This window comes from Tympanuchus pallidicinctus, unplaced genomic scaffold (genome assembly GCF_026119805.1).
Source record: "Tympanuchus pallidicinctus isolate F22 unplaced genomic scaffold, pur_lepc_1.0 scaffold2, whole genome shotgun sequence".
Taxonomy (NCBI): Eukaryota; Metazoa; Chordata; class Aves; order Galliformes; family Phasianidae; genus Tympanuchus; species Tympanuchus pallidicinctus.
This window is the reverse complement of record NW_026294721.1, coordinates 4,974,366-4,997,956: the sequence shown is the minus strand read 5'-3', so window position 1 is coordinate 4,997,956 and position 23,591 is coordinate 4,974,366. Positions and strand designations below refer to the sequence as shown.

The window sequence follows — 23,591 nt, the reverse complement described above, 5'->3', positions numbered from 1 at the left end:
TATATTTATATATGTATGTCTAAGTCAGGAGATCTTGCTTGAATGTGCTAACAGATGTCAAAGGTGACCATGGTGGTAAAGAACCTAACAAATTAAACCAAGATACTAATGACATAAGCCCAAGGCACTTGCATGTCTTTGAACATCATATATGAGTACAGAAAGAGCAGGAAAACAGAGGCAGCAGTTTGGGCCTGAATTTGACAAAATGACTGTGACTTGTATGTACCTACATTGAGAATAATCTCTGCTTTCGTGTCTTATTTCAGCAGTATGGCCACAGATGAAGCAACAAGATACATGGTTTGAGCTTTGGGAGTTGCCTACAGGAGAAGGACCTGGGGTCTTGGTGGACAGCAGGGTGGCCATGAGCCAGCATTGCGCCCTTGTGGCCAAGCAGCCCAATGGTCTTTTTAATGTGCATTAAAAAGAGCATGAAAAACTTGAACAAGAAAACCTCTGCACTAACATGTGCAGGAGCTTGTATACAGTGAGGGTGATGGAGAAGTGGAACAGGCTGCCCAGAGAGGCTGTGGAGTTTCCTATGGAGATACTGAAGAACCATCAGGGTGCCCACTTGTGTGACCTGTTGTATGGAACTGCTTTAGCAGCAGGGTTGGACTCAGTGATCTCTTGAGGTCGCTTCCAACCTCTTTGATTCTGTGACTGGGAGCTGGACTCTGTGATCCTTGTGACTGCGTGCTTCTGTGCTCCAAACTCAAACCAGAGTTTTCTCAACTGATTCTAACAGGACAGAAACACACGGTGACACCTGCCTGGGGCTGCCATATCCCTGCCAAGGGGGAATTCAAGCAAAAAATATTTATTTCGGCTGTTCTTTTTTAACCAAGCGCTTGCCCAGCGCTCCGCAGGGGGGTCAATCCCCTCAGCCCACAACCCCACAGGTATCGCCCGCCTGCCCGAGGCCCGGCAGCACACAGCGCAGCCTCCTCCGCGCCCCGCCCCCTCCAGCCCGTCCCCATGGCAACAGCGCAGCCTCAGGACCCCGCGCTTAGCTGCCCGCCTCGCTGCCCGTTCTCTCCCGCCGGTAGGCAGGGGCTGCCCTGCGCACCGCCTGAGCAATAATCGCCGCCCCTTCCTCTCTCCTCGAAGGTCCCCGGCTGCCCGCAGCGCCGCCTGTTCCCCCGCGGCCGAGGTCCCCGCCTGCCCGCCGCGCTGCCTGCGCACAGCTGGGGGAGATCGGGAAGTTGGACGCCGGGCCGGGGCTGACGGAGGGCGGCCGGGACAGGCCGCGGAGCCCGGGGGTGGGGGGAGACGAAGAAGAAGAAGGCGGCCCAGTGCCGGCCGCTATGGACCAGTGCGTGACGGTGGAGCGGGAGCTGGAGAAGGTGCTGCAGAAGTTCTCGGGCTACGGGCAGCTCTGCGAGCGGAGCCTGGAGGAGCTCATCCAGTACGCGGGAGGGCTGCGGCGGGAGATCCTCCAGACCGAAAGTACGTGAGGAACCCCCCTACCCCCACACATCCCGCTTTGCTTCCCTATCCCCGTCCGTTCCCAGCCCGCCGCCCTCTTTCCCCATTCGTCAGGGCAAAAAAAGACCGCTTCGAAAGGTCTTAAAATCCTCCAGTGTGGAAACGCGAGGCCCGCAGGCTGCCCTCAGCCCTGCCCGGCTGTGCCCTCAGCGCGCTGTGAGCCGCTGGGCTGCTCAGCCCTGCGCCGTGTTCCGGGGGAGAGCCAGGAGATGAAGAGCGGGCTTGCAAGAAAGCAGCCAGCCCGCTGTTTATTTCGCCTTTCTCTTTGTTTTCTCTTTTCCTCGATGCTTTTGTCACTTATTTACCTTCGGGGAGGGCAAAGCCGCTCTTCAGCTGAAAGCAAACACGGCCTCGTGAGTGGAGTTTCTGTTTTGCAGCCGGTGTGGGCAGGCTCGGTCTCCGAAGCACGCTGTAAACATGAAACGCTCAGCTTGCACAATCAGCGCCGTGTTTATGGGTGGTGTGGGAGGGGTGCTGAGGCGGCTGAAGCGACTTCACCCAGCGCCCTGCAGGAAGTGAGTGGTGGCTCAGGGATTAGGAGTGGGAGCTGCCCGGCTTCTCTGCCCAAACTTGACAGCAGGGTGTTTATCTCGCTGCTTTCTGGGGTTTGCTCTTCTTTGGTTCAGAGTCAAATGTGTTTGCTGTGGGTTTGTTACAAATACAGGTGTGGTTCTCGTCTAGGAGCGTGTTTAGTTCCTAGAACATAAACAGAAGTGCGTGAGAGTTGCTGCGTGCACAGAGCAGTTTGCATAGAGAGCAAATATGGAAATACAGTTCTGAGGCAATTGTCTGCGATGAAGTCATGTTCTGTCTTTTTTGGTATTATTTTGGAAGCGCATCTCAGTAAATGGCGCTCAGTGGCTTTCCAAAGAGTTTGAGCTTGTGTGTTTTATCGACTGTCTTTAATGCATATCCTCACAAACAGATGCTGACCTTGCTTGGAAAGCTTTGTGGCACGACCCTTAGACTTGTGTTGATACTTACGGGAATCTGTGGGATTGCGAAGGTTTCTAAGCATCCTATTCCAGGCTGGATGTGGCTCTGAGCAGCCTGATCTGGTGGTTGGTGACCCTGACCATGGCAGAGGGGTTGAAACTAGATGATCTTTGAAGTCCTTTTCAACCCAGGCCATTCTGTGATTCTATTCCACATCCAGAGCTCTTACTTCTGGTGTAATAAAGTGAAAACCCAGGGTGCTCCTTCCAGGCTCCACGTACAGGTGTTTTGGGGTGGTATTATAAAACCCCAGATGTGTTCTCGGTACTCACTGACTGACTGGTGATGCTGTCCTAGCAAAGTGCATCCCAAACTGAGTTTTCTTTTAGTCAGCACTCTAGAATGAAGCTAATGTGTTGTCAGTGCATACTCAAATATCTCAGGGCTCTATTAAATTTTGATGTCTGTGGGTAGGCAGCTTTAATAGGTTTCATGTACCTTTTTAGTAAGACTTGCAGCTTTTATGTGCTGTGACCTGAATTTTTTTTATTTTTATTTTTTTTTGAGAATTGATGGACACAGAAGCAGCCAGATATCCTAACATGGAGCTCTGTAATTTGGGGGTGTAACTGCAGAAATATCCCTCTCTGTATGTGATTTAAAAGGGAACATTAAAACAAACAAACAAAAAAACAGATCCAAAAGTAATAGAAAGAAGTTCACGTTGTGGGATGAAATTTGAAAGCAAAGATGTATGGAAAGGCCTTAAATAGGCAGTGGCTATCAAAAGGAAATGAGTGGAGAAAAAAACCCTGCTAGTTTAGAGGCCGAAGCAGCTTCTATCTTGTGCTCTTTTTCCTGCTCTTAACATTTCTTGAGCTGTTCTTCATGTTAAAGCCCATGCACTGAGCAGCCCAATGTTGAGCCCTGTGGATAGGAAGACCAAGTTTGCTTTTCTTCTCCTTTAATACATCTCATCTCCTAGAACAGCCAAGGCAGGATTGCTTATTCTTCTTGGATGGTGGAAGCAATGTCTGGTCAGTGTCTGGCTGACTGAACTTGGCTTTGAGCTCTGCTCACTGCCTGGTGTCTGACTGCTGAAGTATTTCCTTTTAAATTGCAGTTCTGCACACCCAGTGCAGTGAAGCTGTCAGTCCGTGGTGTTCTGTGAGCACTGAATGCTGAGAGGGGTCTGTCTGCAGGCTTCCTTCTGCTGATTTATTGCAAGTAATGACGAGTTTAATTAAAGCAGAAGGAGATGCACGTAGGGGGAGAAATCTTTTCTCTTATGAATTCGATGGCTTTTCTGCTGTAGCTGGTTTCTGCTGCAGTATGTGTTAGGGGACAATAATCCACTTATTTGCTCGGGGTAGAAATACCAGTGTGTGTAAAAGTTGTTTGGGTTTTAGCTTAATGGCTTTTCTAGGAAAAAATGGCTGTTAATGTGTTTTATCTTCCCTGTTTATGGGGCAGTGCAGGTCTGGGGGATGAGCGCTTATGTTCTGGTTGTGGTATAAAGTGACTGAGCGTTTTGTCCTGGGAGAAAGCACCAGAAAGTTCCTTAATCCTTTATGTAAGTTTTAAATGTCTGTCACAAGAAGTAAACAGTAACAGTCATTATTGTTGAAGTAATGGTAGGAGGCCGACTTCAGGTGGCAGCTGTGTGAAATTTCTTCTTGAATTTAGGATGTGTAGAGCCGGATTGGTGACTGTGCACTACAGGGACAGTTTCCATCCTCATCAAGAAAATACGTAAAGCTCTGTCATTTTGCTTAAGGTTATCTTCATGGAACCACAGTAAGAAACCCGATGCCTTATTTTTACTTCGTCCTTAAAAGCTTCGTCTATTGCAAAAATGCAGTCATATCTTGCATAGCAGAAGCTCGTGAAGATAAACGGGTCGTTTACTTTCTTAGGGATGAACTCCTTGTCGTGTGTAACAACTTCACCTTGTTTTTGCTGTCGACATCAATGGCAGAGTTGAAAGTTGGGATGCATAAGAGAAGAGGTTAAGAGTAAGGGCTGCTGAATGGTTCCCTACCCCCTCCGACAGCAGCCTTGTTCTTTGTGAGCTGGGTTTCCTTTGCTCTCTCCAAGGCACATTGTTCAGTGTGCATTGTAATGGTTACTGTTTCTTTCTATTGTTCTCAGCTTGCCAGCATTGGAACTGATCTCTTTGCATGTCACTCAAACCAGAACTGTGCTGAAGTACAGAATGAGAAAGAAACTTTACCAAAAAGTGATTGCTTTTTAAAATCTTTCCTGTAGAGAAATGGTTTGGGGTGTTATTTTCCACGTGAATTGTTTGGATCTGGAATGTTAGGAAAGCATTTCTGGGCTGATGTATTTAAAGTAGACTTCAGTAGAGTTGAAGTGGTCGGTGTGTGTGCCTGAAGGAATCAGTCTTCGTGTAGGATGAACTTTGGGGGAGGAGAGACCTACAGAGGTAAGGCTGGCAAGCAGTCTCCTTCTGTTAAAAACCAAAACCAGAGAAAGGGCCGAAGTGAAGCACAGAAGGATGCTGTTGTCAACTTTGATGTTGGTTGCTGCAGAGGGGCATGAATTAGGTGAGAGGAGATGGCAAGGGGGTTGTAAGCATTGTGTATTTATATTGCCCCCAGCGCGGGTCATACAGCAGTGCTCTTGGTGGGTGAGCTTAGCAGTATCGTGCTGCTAGAGATAAATCTGACCTGACCGCCTGCTCTTTCTTGGAAGCCTGATGTCTCCAGTCAGGGCCTCTGTGGGCTATTTCACATCCCTCAAGGAGAGGCTGAGACTGGCGCTGTTTGGGACCATCCCCACTGTTCAGGAAGCAAATTTTTCACAGCTCAAATCCAAGCTCACACCTTATGGAGTAAGGAGGTGGTTTGGGGGTGAGAGTGAATTGGGACCTCATTAATCCATATCATGTTGTTAACTTTAAGCATTGTGCTCTGATGTGTCTTCAGGGAGCTGTCTAGAAAAAAGCTGATCCTGTAGTAGGTTAGAGGCTGTTTCCTGTTACGTTCTGTGAGATGTGTGTTTGGGGGTGTTTCTTGGAGACCTGTTTGTTGATCTGCTGAACTCAATTAGAACACACAATATATTTACACTACTTTTTAAAGTGCTGCACTTATTGAGTGTTATTTTTGTACCAGACTGGTTTCCTTGTGGGCTGAGCCATGTCCTGTGTGTCTTACTTAATTTAAGCTGCACTTGCTTCACCAATGCTTTCAAATTGCATTTCTTTTAATACCACTTGTCTTTATATGATGTTGCATGTTGAAGATTTAAGTTATTTCTTCATAACAGAGTTGGTGACTTTCTTCTCTTCTGTGTTTAGATCAAGATGGAGACTTGTCAGGGACAATTTCACTTGTTATGACACAGTGCTGTAAAAGAATAAAGGACACAGTCCAAAAACTGGCCTCTGATCACAAAGACATTCACAGCAGTGTATCCCGAGTTGGAAAAGCCATTGATAAGGTAAGTGTATTGTGGTTTGATGGTGTTATTGCATGCATTCTGTGGTCTGTACTCCTTCATGACACTGGGATTTGTGCTACTATTCATCTTCAGTCTTCCTTTCAGCTGCAGCAGTGTAGGCTTGGAGGCAGACATAAGACCATGTGATGTGCAGCAACGCTTCAGAACTCCCATACAGAGCGCTCCATTTTGGAGCAGCTCTTGTTTCCAAGAGGACGTGGCACAGAGGTCCTGCTAGGCTGGTAACAGAATGTATTACATCTGCATAGCAAAGCGTTTGCTGCAACGTCAGTCTTGATAAGGAGTGTTATTTATAGGTGTGTGTTTCAGTTCTGGTTAATTGTTGGTAGCAAATGACCAGGAAGTGGTGTTCTGTTCTTGAGGGCAGCCTAGAAGCTGAGAGAATTTGAGACAGACATTCTTACGTATATCAGATGTGTTGTTGGTTCTTAGGGCTCAATTTCACAACATTTAGATCGAATTTACTCTACTTTCATTAAAAACAACTTTTCAGCTGGACAAAAACACTTGTATCATTACAGAGCACTAATTCATTAACTGGATATTTCAACTTTGTTAGTAATGGTAAGCTGTTAAAGCATAATTTAACAGTAGCACAACGAACTGATGAAGTGCATAGTGCTGCTTTGTGGGGCAGAATGTCTCTGCAGCTGTTAGGGTTGTTTTGCTTATGATTGACCATCATGGAGAGCTCAAATTTTGTACTAATAGCTTTAATCCAAGCATCACTGTTATCCAAAGCTTAAGGATGCATCTGCCTCTAATCCTTGCTGCTGTACCTAAACCTATTAACTAGAGTAAAATTCCATCCTCATTACTGGTGTGAAGCCTGAAATAAATCTATGTAATCTTGTCCTGTGTTTGAAACTTTTCTATTCTGTTTTATCAAGTGGAGTTTGTATGAAAAGCTTTCAAATTTGGGTGCACCTTTTTAATTTGAGTAGTCTGAGATAGAGCAGCCCTTGGTCTTGTGTAAAGGCTGTAAATCTGCTGTGGAAGTTAGTGGCAATACTCCTTAGAGGCTGAAGGAGACAATGCATACAAGCTTAATACAGGTGAGACTTGAGTCTGATACTCAAATTGCTGTTGCTTTGTCACGTGCATAGATCTGACAGTGTTGTTGCTGTCTCTTAGCCTTTTGTCTATTGGTTTCATTTCAGAAAGAATGGCTGTAAATGAGAACATTGGTTAAATTTGAAATGCTTGGTTTTCTAAAAACACAGCGGAAGGGGATGCAGTGATCTACTCTGTGCCTGCACAGGGTCAGAAAAGCTGTTTCAGAGGGCTGTTTCAAACTGAGTTCAGCTTGCACTCTGTGACCTGCTTGTTCCTCCAGATTCTTGCTCCTGCTGCGTGTGTGTAATGTTTTCAACAAAAGACTTCCAGTGGGAACTGCACCACTCCTGCTGGGAGTGAAGGACACGTTTCTGTGCAGTGCAGAGCACCAGTGAGGGTTGTTATCTCTTTAGATAGGAACTGTTCAGCATGCAAGTAGTTTGGTTTTATCACTTCTCACTGGTTGCAGTGTCTCTGCTACTTGAAAGTGTATCCTGAAATCCCAGCATGTTTGTCAAGTGAGAGTGTGATGTTTAAACTCTGGACAGTACCACCTGAAAGGAACTTTCCGTGTGCATTCAGTGCATTTTCTCCATGCTGCTGGAAAACATGCTCAAAAACTATTGGAATTGCCTTCTTCACACTGCTTCCCTATAATATACTTAAGCTGAAAATAATAGCAGTAATTAACTGTAATTGATGTTGCAAATTGATTCTTGATACATTGTGGACAAAATATTACTGATTCCAAAGTGAAATGCTTGTCTGAATTTAAAGAAGCTGCCCTTGCTTTGATTCACAAGATTTGAGTCCCGTTTGCTGTGTCTAAATCCTCACCCAGCACCTTCTCATTTATTTCATGGCTGGATTAACATCTCTGGAACACCAGTTATGGTGGTTGTAGCTGCGTTTGCTCAGGCACGGATAAATGTAACTCATGATTTTATTGCCTGATTTGAGGTTGGGAAACAGGCTAATGCTGGTACCAATTTAGTGACACATCCGAATGACATCTGTTGTTACACATAGCATCTACAGCTCTACTGAAAGCATTTGCTGTATTTTCTTCTTGTGGCAAACAGATTAGTTTTTTTTTCCCAGTGTTGAGGAAGGGGTACATCTATATGTCAGTGTTAGTCTGGTCTGCATTTAAGTTCATTTAGTCATTACTAACTTGGATGGGACCTGATGGATTACGTGCTTATGTGCCCCTTTCATTTTCTTCTTTGATAAGGAACGTTTGCATCCAGTTGCATCTGTGCTGCAGCACCATCTGCTCCACTTCCAGTGTTCATCCTCCTGTTGTTGTTCAGCACAGTGTTAGCAGGTAGCTTACTCCTCATCTCCCTGTACATCACTCATCTGCAATGAGTTCATCCCCAAGCATGGATGAGACAACTAAATGGAGCAAGTAAATGTTTCCCTCTAGCAACCACATGAGCAGTAGTTGAATGCCTTCATTTAGGAAAGCTTTAGTAGTCTTTGCAAGTTGAGCATCGTCTGGTGAACCAACAGACTGAACAGAGAACTTCTAACAGATGTGTTTGTGTTTGGGGTCAGAATTCAGAAGAAGGAAGGAATGCCCAAAGCAATCTAAGCTGGAAAACTGGCAAATGAAACTGTCTTTAGTCACCATTCTTCTCCATATCATGTTATTAATAGGGAAGGTTGTGTTGATTGAAATGGTTCATCATGTGAGTGTCTCGAGTCCTCATATTTCAGCAGTTATCAGTAGTGTATTTTTCTTGGCATTATTGGTAAATGTAGCACATCATATTCTGCACCTTTCCTTTAGGCTTGTTAGGTTAGGCTCCTTAAAGGGTGGCTGCTGCTCTGCAGTAAGAGCTGACACGCTTCTAAGCTTAAAATTGAAAGTGTAAAATAAACATGTTGGGGTCTGTAATGTAAGGAATTCATTTAACTTGCTGTGAAATTCCCCATGCCATCGGTTGGCACACTGTTGGTATTTAGAAAACAAAGCTGGGAGATGTGTAGTCATGAGCATCTAGTGCTGGCATGACAATTATGAAATAAGTGAGAGAAAGGCAAGCAGTCATTTGTTGTGACACGTGACAGTCACTGGCTGTGTTATGCAGTCAGTTCTTGAAACGGCTTAGGACCCACTGGAAGCAGAGCTGTGGAATCCCACATACCATAGAGACCCCAGAAATCATTCATGTTTTGTTTTTTTAAAGAAAAGTAATTGAAATGAGAGCCTGGTCAAATATGGGTTCATCAGAGAATGGATGAAGGGGAGGAAGAAAACTTATTGAGGTTCCTGGATTGTATTATATGACCTGCAGCTACAGCACTTCTAGGTTGGTGTGAGTCACTGCTGCCATCTTTTATAGGATTAAAAAAAAATCCAAATTGCAGTGGGGTTTTGAGAAGTTTCTCAAAGCTCATAGGTTTGTTTCAAAATTAATATATATATATATGTTAGAAGTGTGCTAGAATTTGAAAAGGAACAAAGAATAACTTCATTGGTAATGAATCTTCTATCCCAGAAACCAAAGTAAAGAAAAAAAGAGCTTATGTGTTCTCAGTGCTGCCTCTGTTATTTGTTTAATACCTTCTCTATGGATTTGCTACCTGCTAGAGGTGTCTGGAAAGCAGCACCAGAATCAGCAATGGTATTGAACTGCAAAGGCTTCAAAGGATTGGCACAGATGAGAACAGTGTTATTTAATCTTCAAAACTCTTATGTTTTTCACTACAAAGTTTAAAGATGAGCAGCAGGGCAGGGAATTTGGAAGTCGAGACACCTGTGTGGAAGTGTTAGCTCTGAGACTTGTCTCAGTGACAGTGATTTAGATGCTTGTCTTGCCCCACCATCTCCAAAAGATATAAGAGAATTTGCTAGCCTAAGGTGAGTGTTTTACTGAGGGTTTACAAAGGGAGTGCTGCCTTTGAAGCTGTGTGTGGGGCTGAGGAGGCTGCTCCTTTCTCATGATGTTGCAGAGCAGCATCAAAGCAGTTTCAGTCCTGGAGGCTGGCAGCTGAAGGGTGGGCAGTACTTGCTACCTGCTAAAGCAGCAGGTATAGCCATGTGGGTATTGTGAGGGAGATGTGTGATTAAAAGTGAGCCCTTCTGCCTGGAGGCTGGGTGGCTCAGGGGTCTGGGGGAGCTCAGATACGGAGCTTTGGGGGTGCTGCCACCCAGCCACGTTCCTTGAATGGTTGGGAGGGCTCAGCAGAGCACAGGTCTGCCGTGCTTCCCCCTGCATATTTCTTTGTGTGGACTTCAGAGGAACTCTGACTTACTGTTTCAGCTGAAGTAAACTTGGGATTGATGAGGTGAAAGCTGCAAGGAGGTTGCTCTCTACTGTGGCTTTTTTTTTTTTTTTTTTAAAAAAGAATCTCCTTCAAAGTTGATCTCACTTCTAGAACAGATTAATAGGAGACTTCTGAGTGCTTCTGATAGCATTGCTCTGCAAATGTCTGTTGCCTGGTGTGTGTTGTCACAAAACATCATCTGACTTGTTGGGCTGTTTCTGAAGGTCAGAGGTATTGCAGCACTGGAATACAAAGTGCTGATCTAATGCAAACCCGCACTGCAGACTTGCATTTGGTTTGAAGCTGATTATCCAGCTCTGTACCAGCAGCCCTTACCCCAGGTTGTGTTTTGGCTAACCTGCTGCTCCAGCGTTAGCTGGCTGACGGAGAACTGGTGGTGCCTGGCTGCCAAACAGCTCGCACAAGCTCAGTGGTGTTTGCTGTGACAGAGGTGAGTGTGCAGTGTTCCCATACGTGCAGAGCTGTTATCATCACAGAACCAAAGCTGAAGCACTGCTAATATCACCAAACTTCTGGTTTCTGAAGTTACTTCCCAGAAGGCAGCAGTAGCTACCAGGCAATCAGGCGATGCGCTGCCTGTTGGGCTCTGGTTCTTTTGCAAAAAGTTTATTTTGGACTATGGGTGTGGATGTTTAATCAAATTATCTTGCTTGCCCAGAGCACTAAACATGTTAGCAGTTAAAATCCTGTTTTATATCCTGGGTTAGAGTAAGCGCTGCTCTCCCGTTGCCAAGAGGCACAGTGCCAAGTGTTACTAAAGAATCACTGTGACAACATTTTTACTTCTTCCTGGAGTTTGTCCGTAGGCCACTGACCTAAAAATATGCTGCAAAGGGATCGTTGGGGTTAGATCTGCAAAAACACTCTGGGATCTTCAAAGTTCATGTGCTGGTATATTGAAATCTGCAGAGATTTGGATTTCGTTGTCATTGGGAGCCTGGGGAGAAGTGACATTTTCCTCTTCCAGCATTGTCTGCCCCCTCCAGTTATGTCAAAAATTCTTGAGTTAAAACTTTTCCTTCTGATTTGGTGCCCCGTTGTGACAGTGATGCATTGATAATGCTATTTTGATTTTAACGTGGGCGATTTTTGTCTTCTGTTCTTCTACTGTTCAGTTTTCATGTATGGAAGAACTCTTTTCTGCAATACTTTCTTCAGAAACACGTTGCACTCCAGGAGTCTCTTTATTAGTTAACTCTGCTTCTCATTTGCTAAGCTAACTTGTAATTTGTCACTGTAGTTCCTTATGGTGGATAATATTGAGACGTGAGATGAGCAAGCCAAAGGATGTCTTCTGTACACAGGAGATAATGAAGCAGCTGACAGATACATTTTACTTTGAACAGGAGGTAATTAAGGGCAAACTGAGTAATAGGCAGAAAGCACTGGAGTGGAGACAGAGATGTCCCGCGTGAAAATTACATGGGGTTCTTTGTTCCAACCTATTACATGTTAATTTGTACCTTTCAGAATTTTGACTCTGACATCAGCAGCGTGGGGATTGATGGGTGCTGGCAGGCTGACAGCCAGCGGATCCTCAACGAGGTGATGGTGGAGCACTTCTTCCGGCAGGGCATGTTGGACGTGGCCGAGGAGCTGTGCCAGGTAACGTAAGTGTGGATGTTGAATGTTCCTGAACGTGCAGCGTTACGCTTTGTGACAGCATCCTTATTGAATGCTGGCTTTCCAGGTGAATATTGAAACTGTCTGGAAAAAACAGCAGTTTGATTGCCTCTTTTTTAAGCTTTAACCTGAAGCGTGCCTTTGTTTTTCAGGAATCTGGTCTATCAATAGATCAGAGTCAGAAAGAACCATTCGTGGAATTAAATCGAATATTGGAAGCATTAAAAGTTAGAGTTCTGAGACCTGCATTAGAGTGAGTCTGCTCAATTTTTTTCCTCCTTTTTAGAAATTCTTATAACAAATCCATAGTGTTTCACTTTAAATATTATCTTGTTTTGATGTGTTCTCATTTGTTCTTTGTGACATCTTAATTATTGAGCAAATGTTTTCCAGTTGTTCTCTTGTTGTCCCTCCCAGTGGCCAATGCTTAACTAAGAAAGGGATCCTTAGAGTCATAGAATCATAGAATTGCTCAGGTTGGAAAAGGCCTTAAAGATCATCAAGTCCAACCACAAAGTATTAATTTAAGCTTTTGGGAGGAAAATTAACTTAGAGAACCGGTGATCAGCCGTGATGGTTCTTTACTGTAGTTACAGTGAAACACTAGTGAATATTATGCACAAAGGTCCAGCTGTTGAGGATAATAGGACCTAATAAAGGTGTTGGGTGTCACCAAGTCTTCTTTGCTTCACCAAGCCTTGGTGGGGAGCAAAACTTAGATTCGGGATCAACTGTGTCACTGTTTCCTCAAGCCAGTTCCCTGTTTAGTGCAGATAAAGACTGGGAAGAGGGAATGAAAGGATAGATGTGATCTGTAAGGACTGCTGCTGCCAGGTAGGTGATCATTAATGTCATAATATGTTCCTGATAGCCAGAAAGTGTTTCTGGTGCGTGAGTTGCAGGTAGAAGCGTGGGCTGAAAGTGTGATCTGAACAAAACAACTCGAGGAGTCCAAGAGTTGGAGGTTCTGTCTGAGCATTCAGCATTCCCTGAAGTCTGAGAGTAGCTCAGATGTTATCAGTCAGCCTTAGACTAAAATGTTTTCATCAGCTTATAACCACTAGACATGTAAGATGGTGCTATAAGGGAAAGATGATGAAATATCTCATGGTTTTGTAGTATCCAGGAGTGGGTACATATCTGTGCTGTACAAATCAGGGCAACTTTTATTTTTAAGAATAATAAAGTACCAAACCAGCCCTCAGCCTTTCTTGTGGCTTTGGTAAGCTTACTCAAAGGCAAGAAAAAATAAAATAGCTTTTTAGCAACCTTTTAAAAGTAAGAGACATGGAACAAAGCATTGAAAATGTATTTCATTCTAGATCTTAATTTGTACACTTAAAATGCCTTTTTTTTTTTGGCTAACTACTTAACTAAAATGTGCTTAAATGCATTTTTCCACATGAACCAGCTCAGGTGTATGTCACTTCAGAGGTCATTGGCATCTACACTAAATGTAGGATGCTCTGATATCAAGCCTGCAGTAAAATCCTGGAGTACAGCTCTGAGTCATGCGAAGTTTGACCCGAATAACCTTTGCATATAGATCCACAGGTGGAGAGTTCAGCTGGTTTATTGCCATTGCATTGGGTAAATGAAGGGAAGCAGCACTGCAATGCTTTGTGATGCAGCTGAACAGAATTTAATGTTGGCTGCACCACATACTGCTGTAGTTCAAATAGTAACATGGCTGTTGTAAAGGATGCTCTCTCTCTGAGGAACAGTAAATTATTGCTGTTACATCCGTCCACCTCAAGTCACTAAGTTAGATCAGCTCACATTACCCAGGCCCTGTGCCTTATTCATGGCAACTTAGCCACATTGTGTCATTCCTGCAATGTGTTGAATATTTCTCAAACAAAGGAGAAGGCATGGTCCTTCTTCAAAGGAAGCCTTATTCCCTAGACAGCTGAATTAGATGGAGAATAGAGTGTATTGTTAGTCCAATTCCTATGCTGGCTTCCCTCCCCCGCCCTGCCTCATTTCTGCTTATAGTGTGACTTTTTAGGGCAAAAACTCTCTGCCTCTGTTTGCCTGGTGCTGGGCACAAATGCTTATGTGAAAAATGTGGCTGTTAGGACAACGAAAATGTGACAATACTCTATCCAGCTTAAGAACTGAGCTGTGTCTCAAAATGCAGTTATTCCTCAGAATTGCTGGTGCTGATGAAGTAGTTTCCCATATTTCTCAGCAGTGATCAGGAGGAGCGTTCTTTGTGAAGCTTTGATGGGAGTAAGTGGCAGGTTCAGAACTTCTGATGTAGTCTCCCAGGGAATAGGCGTTGTCCTCCCATGTGTCTGTAAAGCAGTAAGGTCTTGGTGTTCACTGTGACCTTTGGGGACATGGTTTAAGCTTACTTTAATCTTTGTCAGGCTTTGTGAGATGCATCCTAACTAAATTCCCCATAGGAGCTAGCAGAGAGCTGTGGTTTGCACAGTGTACAGCATACTTCAAAAATTTCAGATTGATTTGAGTCACAGAATTGAAGACACTGAAAGTGTCGTTTTGAGAGGCGTTAGGAAGACAGATGTTGTGATTACTGATGATTTTGAACTGTGGTGGGGAGTATGTGAGTTGAATGTTTTAGCCATCATTTGCTGCTTTTTCTGTTGCAAATCCTTTGAATAGGAATGGAACTGGCTAGTCCAAACACCTCAGGCCTTGCTTCTGTGTTTGCTTTCTTCTCATCCAAATCAGTGCTGCCACTCAGAGAACAAGAAAACAGAAAGCTTGTCTAAAAGCCAGTTTGGAAAAACAGCCTCTATTGCAGCCAGTTGACAATAACACAAATCACATTTTAGCAGAGCCGAGTACCGTATGCAGACTGATTTCTCTTCCCCTTGTACCTGCAGTGCATGGACTTGTTCCATAGATGAACTTCCCCTCTCCAGGGCAACGTACACACAATACAGTGGCTGAGCAGAAGACGCTGGGGAATGAGGAATTTGGAAAATATGTTGTTGAAAGTGTTGGTCGTACTTGTATGACATGCAGCAGAAGACTGTAATTGTTAAGATTCAGCGATATTAATTCAAATATAGGAATTAATTTCGGCTATTTCTACCTTCTATTGTGCCTAAATCAGTCTTGCCTTCCAGTTGCTGTGTTAGAAGGCACAGGCTAACCTATGCAGCAGTAGAAGTATGTTGTACATGTATTGTGCATGCAGCATAACTCCTACTTGTAAAGGATCTTACTCTTTTCTGTGCTCCACGTAGGCTAATAGAAGTTCAAGGAACAGTCACCTTCTTGAAATAGCTGTTTGATAATTGTAATAATTTGATATCATGTGGGCTGACATTTAATTACTCCTGTGTCACGTCCCTTTGTACCTCCTCGTTTCTTCCAGGTGGGCGGTATCCAACAGAGAAATGCTTATGGCACAGAATAGTTCACTGGAGTTCAAACTACACAGATTATATTTCATTAGTTTATTGATGGGTGGAACAGCAAATCAAAGAGAAGCACTTCAGTATGCGAAAAACTTCCAGCCGTTTGCCCTAAACCATCAGAAAGGTAAGGTCTTATTCCCAAGGCACTTGGAAGTGACGTGTGGTAGTTAAATACAAATCATGCTCCCAGTGTGTTTTCGGTCATTATTTTCATTTATTTTCATAGCACACTGGGGCTCTCATAGGTGAAAGTGTCCTGTGATGGCTGGAACTATAGGTTGTAGAGGTGAGGATGTGTGTCGTTGCTTTGGTGTATCTTCTGCCTCTGCTTGTTTCTCTCATGCAGTCTAAAAGCGAAGATGCCAGCTTCTATTCATAGCATGAAACAACTAACTGTTCCTGGTCCCTCACAGATATTCAGGTTTTGATGGGCAGCCTGGTGTATCTGAGGCAAGGCATAGAGAACTCGCCGTACGTTCATCTATTAGATGCAAATCAGTGGGCGGACATCTGTGACATCTTCACAAGAGATGCCTGTGCTCTTCTGGGTCTCTCAGTCGAATCACCACTCAGTGTTAGGTATGCTGCTTTTTGCTTGCTTTTAAGACCTGGTACATGGAGTTTTGGTTTCTGTTTCTAACTGAGGACAAAAGAAATGCTGACAAGTAGTCTTATTTAGCTGGTGTGAAGTAAAGAGTATGGTTACAGTTAGCTCCAGTGAGATTTGCAAGGATGTGAATGATGAGAGATTCTGGTGTGCTGGGCTTTCTCAGCTCAGAGGAAGCATCTTTTCAGCTCAAAGGGAAGCATTCATGGAAGGATCTTGGCTTCTGTAGCTTAGACAGAAGGACGAGGATGGCCATCAGCCATTTATTTCCACAACAAGTGTGTGAAAACTCTTCCTGCTGCGTAACCACAAAGCACTAAAGCTCCAACCGTGATTCTGTCAGCACTTGATCATCTCTTTTTAATCCATGTGTTTTTTCACCTGTCTTCTCCTTACGAGAGTGTTTGAATCAGGTTGTGATGTTAACTGCTCAAATTTCCAAACTATTTGTTGGCCCTCATTTGCAAAGGATAAAGGCTCTTTGAAGCCCAGTAGCTAATCTGGCAAAATGCAAATCGATAGTAGGCTGTCAGAAATGTTAAGAAAAAGCAGTTTAATCTCCTTCTAGCTTTTCAGAAGATAATGCAGATCAGCTGCTCTTTAACCTTTGGCTGCCAATTGCCTGATGTTCTAATTTCTATTTCAAACATTTAATGGAAAATGAATTACATGCGTCTTTCAGGGCTAGTTTCAGTACTCAGCAGAAGCTTCCTTACCTCTTCCTGGGTTTGTTTTTTAACTACTATTTGCATTTTATTATTCTTCTTTAGAGCTCTGTTTGAAGTTGTCCTACCTTCTGCTTCTCCTGTTTCACACCTCTGTCATAAACTACAACAAAGGGAGTTGCTTCCACATGAGTTGTCTTCCTGGAATAAACAAAGCCAGTTTCAGTTGGAGGATTTTATAGATAGTCTAAATTATGGATATCTGTAACTTTGGTTGTTAGTTCTCATGTTGTTCCTGTTGCAGTGAAGTGAGCAACCACCCATGGTGCTTTCCTTTTGTGCTGCCACTGTAATGCTGCAGCTCTCAGTGCAAGTGTCTGAGACTTTCAATGAAGTGGAAAAATCCCTCATATTTGGATCTGTTGGCCTCTTGGTTTGAGCCCAATATGAATTTATTTGTGCTGAAACATGTTTGCTGCGCAGGGGGTGTCGATATTCCTGTCACAAATAAGGCTGTTTGAAACTGACGTGACCTTTGGTACTGCAGATCCTTTAAAAATTAAACTAGCTTCAAGTGAAATCCCTGTTATCAAATGTACTGCTTTTCAGAATGTTGATAGAGGTTGCCTGCTGTAGTTTTCTTTTAAAGACTGATTTGTTTCTTCAGTGTGTGTCTAATTCAGGTCTTACAGTCTGAATTACTCTGTGGAGTCAATAGGAAAACTTAGTGCATTGAGGAGGTCATTGCTCGGGATCTTGAAGGACAACAGGATGCCAAATTGTTACTTACATTTATGTTTTACTTGAATTGTTAGGTACCCGTTGGACTCATCTAGAGATGTAGTGTAGAACAGTTGAAGCAGTGGTGCTTTTATGATGCACCTGTATAAACTTCCCAAAGAGTTAACACAAGTTACTCAGTGCTGACACCAACAAAAAGCCAAGTGCAAGGAATGAAAAGGCCAGTCATTAGGAGAGGTGCTTCATTTCATTCTTCTTTAAAATAGCAGGCAGCAGGCTGGCAGGCTTCAGGCACATCCCTCACAAGAAAACTAGCCACAATATTGTTGTAGAAACTTTAAAAATAAGTATCTGGAGGAGCAGAGGAGAGGAAGGTCATGATAATAAAACATGCACAGATAACAAAATGATTTGCCAGAGAAGCAGGGCAGGCTGATAAATTCTGTTTTTGTTGTTCCTGATTTCCAGGCCCAAAGCACTGTTGTTAGACTGAAGTTATTGTCCATCAAAATGTCTGTTAAATTGTCAAAAATCATTGTTAATGCTTTGAAGTATTTTCCTGAAAGTAATGTGGGAAGTTCTGGAAATGGCTAGCTCTCAGAGCAGGCAGAATGTTGAGGCACTGCCACGGTACAGCTGTATACTGCTGCTCTTGTTCCATCACTGCATGTTGTGCTTTCCTTCCTTCTCTTGCCTGACGTTATTTCCCTACATTTGTTTGTTTTCTTTCTTTACTCAGCAGCATGGACACAAATTGAATGAAGTAGTATAACACTGCTGTACCTAAAAGCTTTTTAAAATAGAAATACAAGAAATAGTTACTTGCTAAAACTCACACTATGTTAATCTGTTTTTTTTTTTTTTTCTGCAGTTTTTCAGCAGGTTGTGTAGCATTACCAGCTCTAATTAATATCAAGGCAGTTATTGAACAAAGGCAGTGCACAGGTGTTTGGAACCAGAAGGATGAACTACCGGTGAGTGAAAGCTGAGCTGTTATGGGGCAGATGGATCTCTAATGGAAATGCAGGTTTCAGGCTGCTTTTGTGCTGGATGCTAGGGGATATCATACGTAACCACCAGCTCCAGCAACTCCAGGGTCTGAGGTTTCTTATACAGGGACTTCAGGATCTCTGCTCATGCTGATCACGGAACCACAGAATGGCCTGGTTTGAAAAGGACAACAGTGATCATCTGGTTTCAACCCCTGTGCTGTGTGCAGGGTCGCCAGCCAGCCTGGCTGATGGACTTGGCTGCTGCTTTTCTGTTTGTAGCTTCAGCCCAAGGCAAAGCTGAGCATGAATCACCACCCATACTTGCACAAGGGCCACTGGTATGACCAGCTGTGCAGGCTGCCATAGGCAAGGCACTGCCTTCAGCAGCACCCACGTACAGGACTTGCATAAAACATAAGCATGGGCAGCTGAGTCCCCTTCCTCTTCTGTAGTTGATAAAGTTTGAATCTCTCTGAGGAACATGAGCTTCCTCCAATTGGGCTTGAGATCTGTTCATAGGCTGCTTTGCATTGACACTTCATCAGGCAGATACAAAGTAGAAGATGTAGTGCTGGATCTGTGTCTGGGATCTGTATCTGAATCTGTATACATTGGGATCCAGTGCTCTGTGCTTCCAGCACAACTCTTGAGTTAAAAGAAGTTGAGTTGTTATGAAATCTTGTTTTCCCTTTATAGCTTTTACTAGGCTCATGCAGCTCTCCAGTGACCTGCTCCTGATTTGGAAATAAATCCTGGTTAGTGCAAACTGGGCATGGACTCAGTTAGCCTCACTGATGGTAGCTAGAAGAGATTCACATGTAGCTTCAGTGCATGTGTTAAGTTTTTGCTCAGCTGCTTTTTTGTAACAGTGTGAGTGGAACTCTCAGGCATGCACATTCCAGCCCTGCACTTGTCAGTCCTTTCCTTAAGTCATCTATATGCTCTTTTCTATTTGAGGTGTTCCTTTCTGAAGTCATTTAGTGCTAATGGCTGGAGGTTTTTTTTTTTTTTGGACCAGTATTTTCTGTGTTACTGCTGAAGAGAAATGATTCTGATGCACTTTAATATTGATGGGATTTCTAGGTGAGGGGGAAGTCTTTCAGGGAAGCTGTAGAAATCACTGGTTAGAAAATACAGGATGCCTTGTTGGGTCATCAGCTCAGTTTTCCTAACAGAGCACAGACCTGCACTAAAATATACACCTATCTTTTGTCAGAATACTTTGCTTTTTTAGGGAGTTGGGAGGGAGAGCAAGGTGAACTGCCTTTTTGAGATCACAATGAAGTGTTCTTGACTGGGAAGTTGTAAAGCATCAACATGATGGACTTCGCTGCCCTCAGTGCTGAGTTACAGTTCTTAAGGGTTTTGTGACATGAAGGAATAATTGTCTGGAAATGTTGCTTCTCAAGATAAATCATCTTCATTTTTTTCGCAGATTGAGGTGGACCTTGGCAAAAAGTGCTGGTACCATTCAATATTTGCTTGTCCCATTCTCCGTCAGCAAACAACAGATAATAATCCACCTATGAAATTAGTCTGTGGTCATATTATATCAAGAGATGCTTTGAATAAAATGTTTAATGGCAGCAAGTAAGTACCATTTTTTTGCATTCCAAGCTAAGTATAGAGAATGATGAATCTTAAGACTAAAGTGTGGCGTTTGAGGAAAGCTGCATCCCCTATTCCATAACTGGTGGAAGCTTTTAAGTCTTGGAGCATGACTTTGAAATCAGGTGGCTGAGCTGATGTGCTGGAGGATAGCATAGGAAACCTCTGATGTTGTAGAAAGGGATTACATGAAGGAATGTAGTGAACAGAGTAATTTTTCAAGCTGCAAATGCCACCATGTCATCACAAAATTCAAAGAGAGACTTCTGCACACCTGGTTTTTCACTGGGAGCAAGGCTTGTAATGGTGGAAACACCCTTTAAAGTAGGCAGGGGGAGTAAACCTGTGAGGAGATACAGCTTAGCAATTGAGTGGGTAGTTGAATTATCATGCCCTGGTAGCTACAGGCTTTTGGAAAGGAGGAAAACTGAGGGGAGAGCTGTACAGATTTCCTTCAGGAATAAGGTAACGTGGATTGAATGTATGCAGCTTCTGCGAAGGCTGTTGGCTTACTTTAGAGCTCTTGGTTGTTTTGTGACATCAGTATGAAAATAAGTGATACTGTGATTGAAAACACTGAGTAATGTTTGCATGCTTTGCTCTGTTTAAAAAAACAAACAAGAAGAAGGGAAGGTATGCTTTTGGGATAACTTCATCCATTTTTAAGCCGAGAAGCTTACTGCTGTGTTATTCCTGTCTGTGGTCACTCATTCCTGATGCTTTTATTCATCAGCTTTAGTAACAGAACAGCTCTGACAAAATTAACTTTGGGGAATGAAAGGTGCAGGCTTAGAGATGGGGGGAGAATGCATCAGTGCTAGAAGAAATGCAGAGAGCAGATGGAATTGTGCTGGTGGAGACCTCAGCAGGGAGGCCAGGCTGACCTATTTAGCCATAGCCTGCAGGAGCTGATCTTTGTGGATTGAGAAATGACAGCATTTTGGGAATCGGGGAGTAAAACTGGCTGGATGTTAATGAAGTCACACTGAAAGCCACCAGCCTGCTTACAATGGCTTAAATGCAACAAACTAACCCCAAAACTTAAATAATAGATTAACTGTGAAGAATAATTTCCTGGTACTTAATAATTCAGAGGTGAGTGGGTAAAAGGTGAGAAAACAACTAGAGGGAAGAAAAATGGGGTAAGGTTTCTTTCTGTGAAAGGTAACTTTCAGCAGAGCCTTCACGTATTTTTGTTGTGTGCTGCTGGGGGAAAGGAGGAGGGACTGTCACTGCCCATCTGATACCTTTGTGGTGGAGGAAGAAGCTGAGTGCTTAGCTGTGTTTCAGCAGTGCTGGGGCTCCAGAAAGCACTGCTACTGGGTTCTGTCTGCTTTACAGACATTCTAACACGCTGTCTTCGTCCCCAGATTAAAATGCCCCTATTGTCCGATGGAGCAGAGTCCTGGAGATGCCAAACAGATATTTTTCTGAAGAAAAGCTCCATTATGCGGTTTGTAAGTGACACTCTGCAATTCAGGTGCATTTTGGGAGAATTAAAACACACCTGTTCCATTTTATGCAGCAGACTGAGGACTCCTATGTTTGTATAAGCTAATGCTACAGAAACTTTGCCAACATTTAGTATATACATACCAAGTGGAAATGCTACAGAAATATTATTACCATAGGGCTTTACTATACTCTTGGTCTCCATATCTGATCAAGTTACTACACCAGCAGTTGTCATTCAATGCAGGTTTTTGTACTCAATTATATGGTGACTTTTTACTTTTTAAAAGCAGAAATGGATCACCCCCATTTGTTTAATATTCCTCCTGCTATCATCTATCAGTAACTGTCACCTTAGGGAATGTTTGTGGAAGAAGTTTTATTTCCTGTAATGTGTACATAATTAAAAGTAAATACTTCAGGAAAAAAAAAAAGTTTGATAAATTGAATAGTGGTTATAAAACTAATTTGTATTTTTTTTGCTGAAAGAGCTGTGATATATTCTGAGTTTTTCTTTCAAACATTTTTTCAACTTTTACATAGAATTCAAAGTAAATGTGCATATATATAAAATATATAAATATATAGCCCTAAGGGGCTACCTGTTAAAATCCATCACTAATTTATAAGGGTGATGTGTGGATAGATTACTGCTGGAACAGAGGGAATAGGAAATCCTGTTCCTTAGGTTTCAAATGCTTGTGTAAAAGAATACTCAATAAAAGGAAATTCTGAAGTGGAAATGCTTTTAGTCGATGACGTTTGCTCTCTGGCCTTCGTAGTCATGTTCCTTGGACTTTGTATTCAGGATTAGGCTATAAGTGTCATGTTGCTGTATAGGTTAATAGTCATTATAGTGTGCTATTTATAAACAGTTATCAAAACCAAATAAATTGTATAATTATTCATTGTTAAATGGGGGAAAAGCATGTTCTGATGCAGTCTTCTGGTCACGACGCTGCACTTGGCAGAATTGGGCCCTACGTCACGTATTAGGAGGTAGCAAGTTTTCTGTAGCTTGAGAACACTTTGCTTCTAGCCTTGTTTTTGTAGTAGACTATTACTGCCATTGCCACTTTTTCTGCTAAATTTGTCATATTGTTGACTAGGTAAATTTGTACTCATGAACAAGGTGTAGATCATGGCAGTTCAATCTTTTTCTAGTGTGCAGATATTTGTATTTATTGCACTGTCCTATAGTAGGGCGAGCAGCCATAAGGCATGCGAAGCTACGTGTAAAATTCTATTCCTGTATTGTGGAGTAAAACACCCAAGCTGACACGGTTGAATTCTGACACACTGGTTGAATGCACTAGCACCATGCACTGCAGAGAAGACCGTCTGTGAGACATCTCCACCTCTTGAATCTGTGTGTCACCTGGCTTGAGAGACTGAGTTGGACTCTGTCGGATCAGTGACAATGGATGTCCTGAAAGAGACACGAAGAGCAACAAGTCGAGGCACACAAATTTTGAGCCTGAAATGCGTTTGGTTCGTGTGAACAATGCAGGTGTGTGACTTTCTGCAAAACTTCTGTTGTATTCACACTGAGTTCCAACCAACCAGGTTACCGAGTGGTAAAACTAACAATAAACAGGTGAGGATATTATTTTCCATGTAGGTTGCCTAGTCTTGGTGACATTGTTTTCCATCTTTTCTTTTGCGTGGAGTTGCTTTGTACTGAAACGTGATGACATATGGACTAAATGGAAAAAAAACAGTTCCCAAGGAACAGCTCTGTTCTCAGAATCACAGAATGGCAGGTTGGAAAGGACCTCCATGAATCTCCAACCCCCTGCCACATGCAGGGCCACCAACCTCCACATTTAATACCAGACCAGGCTGCCCAGGGCCCCATCCAATTGGCCTTGTACACCTCCAGGGACGGGGCATCCACAGCCTCTCTGGGCAGCTGTTCCAGCACCTCACCACTCTCTCTATAAAGAACTTCCCCCTGACATCCAACCTAAATCTTCCCTCCCTTAATTTAAAACCATTTCCCCTTGTCCTGCAGTTATCAACCCTTTCACAGAGTTGATTCCCCTCCTTTCTGTAGGCTCCCTTTAGGTACTGAAAGGCTACAATCAGGTCACCCTGCAGCCTTTTTTTCTCCAGGCTGAACAAGCCCTGCTCCCTCAGCCTGTCTCCATAGGGGAGGTGCTCCAGTCCCCTGATCATCTTCGTTGCCCTCCTCTGGGACCCTCTCTAGCAGCTCCCTTTCTTGTATGGGGGGCTCCAAACCTGG

The 23,591-nt window shown here is 43.4% G+C and overlaps 1 protein-coding gene across 3 annotated transcripts; it reads left to right on the top strand.

Moving 5' to 3' along the window:
- The first annotated feature begins 1,149 nt into the window (after positions 1-1,149).
- On the top strand, positions 1,150-22,966 carry RMND5A (required for meiotic nuclear division 5 homolog A). Of its 3 annotated transcripts, none has more exons than XM_052681406.1 (9): positions 1,150-1,452; positions 5,750-5,892; positions 11,737-11,871; positions 12,042-12,142; positions 15,239-15,405; positions 15,695-15,860; positions 18,166-18,268; positions 19,722-19,876; positions 21,265-22,966. In XM_052681406.1, the coding sequence occupies exons 1-9, from the start codon at positions 1,311-1,313 to the stop codon at positions 21,326-21,328; spliced, it is 1,176 nt and encodes a 391-aa protein (XP_052537366.1). In that variant the 5' UTR covers positions 1,150-1,310; the 3' UTR covers positions 21,329-22,966. The 3 variants fall into 3 exon arrangements, with proteins under 3 accessions (XP_052537366.1, XP_052537367.1, XP_052537368.1); XM_052681407.1 differs by lacking the exon at positions 1,150-1,452 and adding an exon at positions 1,672-1,844; XM_052681408.1 differs by lacking the exon at positions 1,150-1,452 and adding an exon at positions 3,636-3,654.
- Positions 22,967-23,591: the final 625 nt, after the last annotated feature.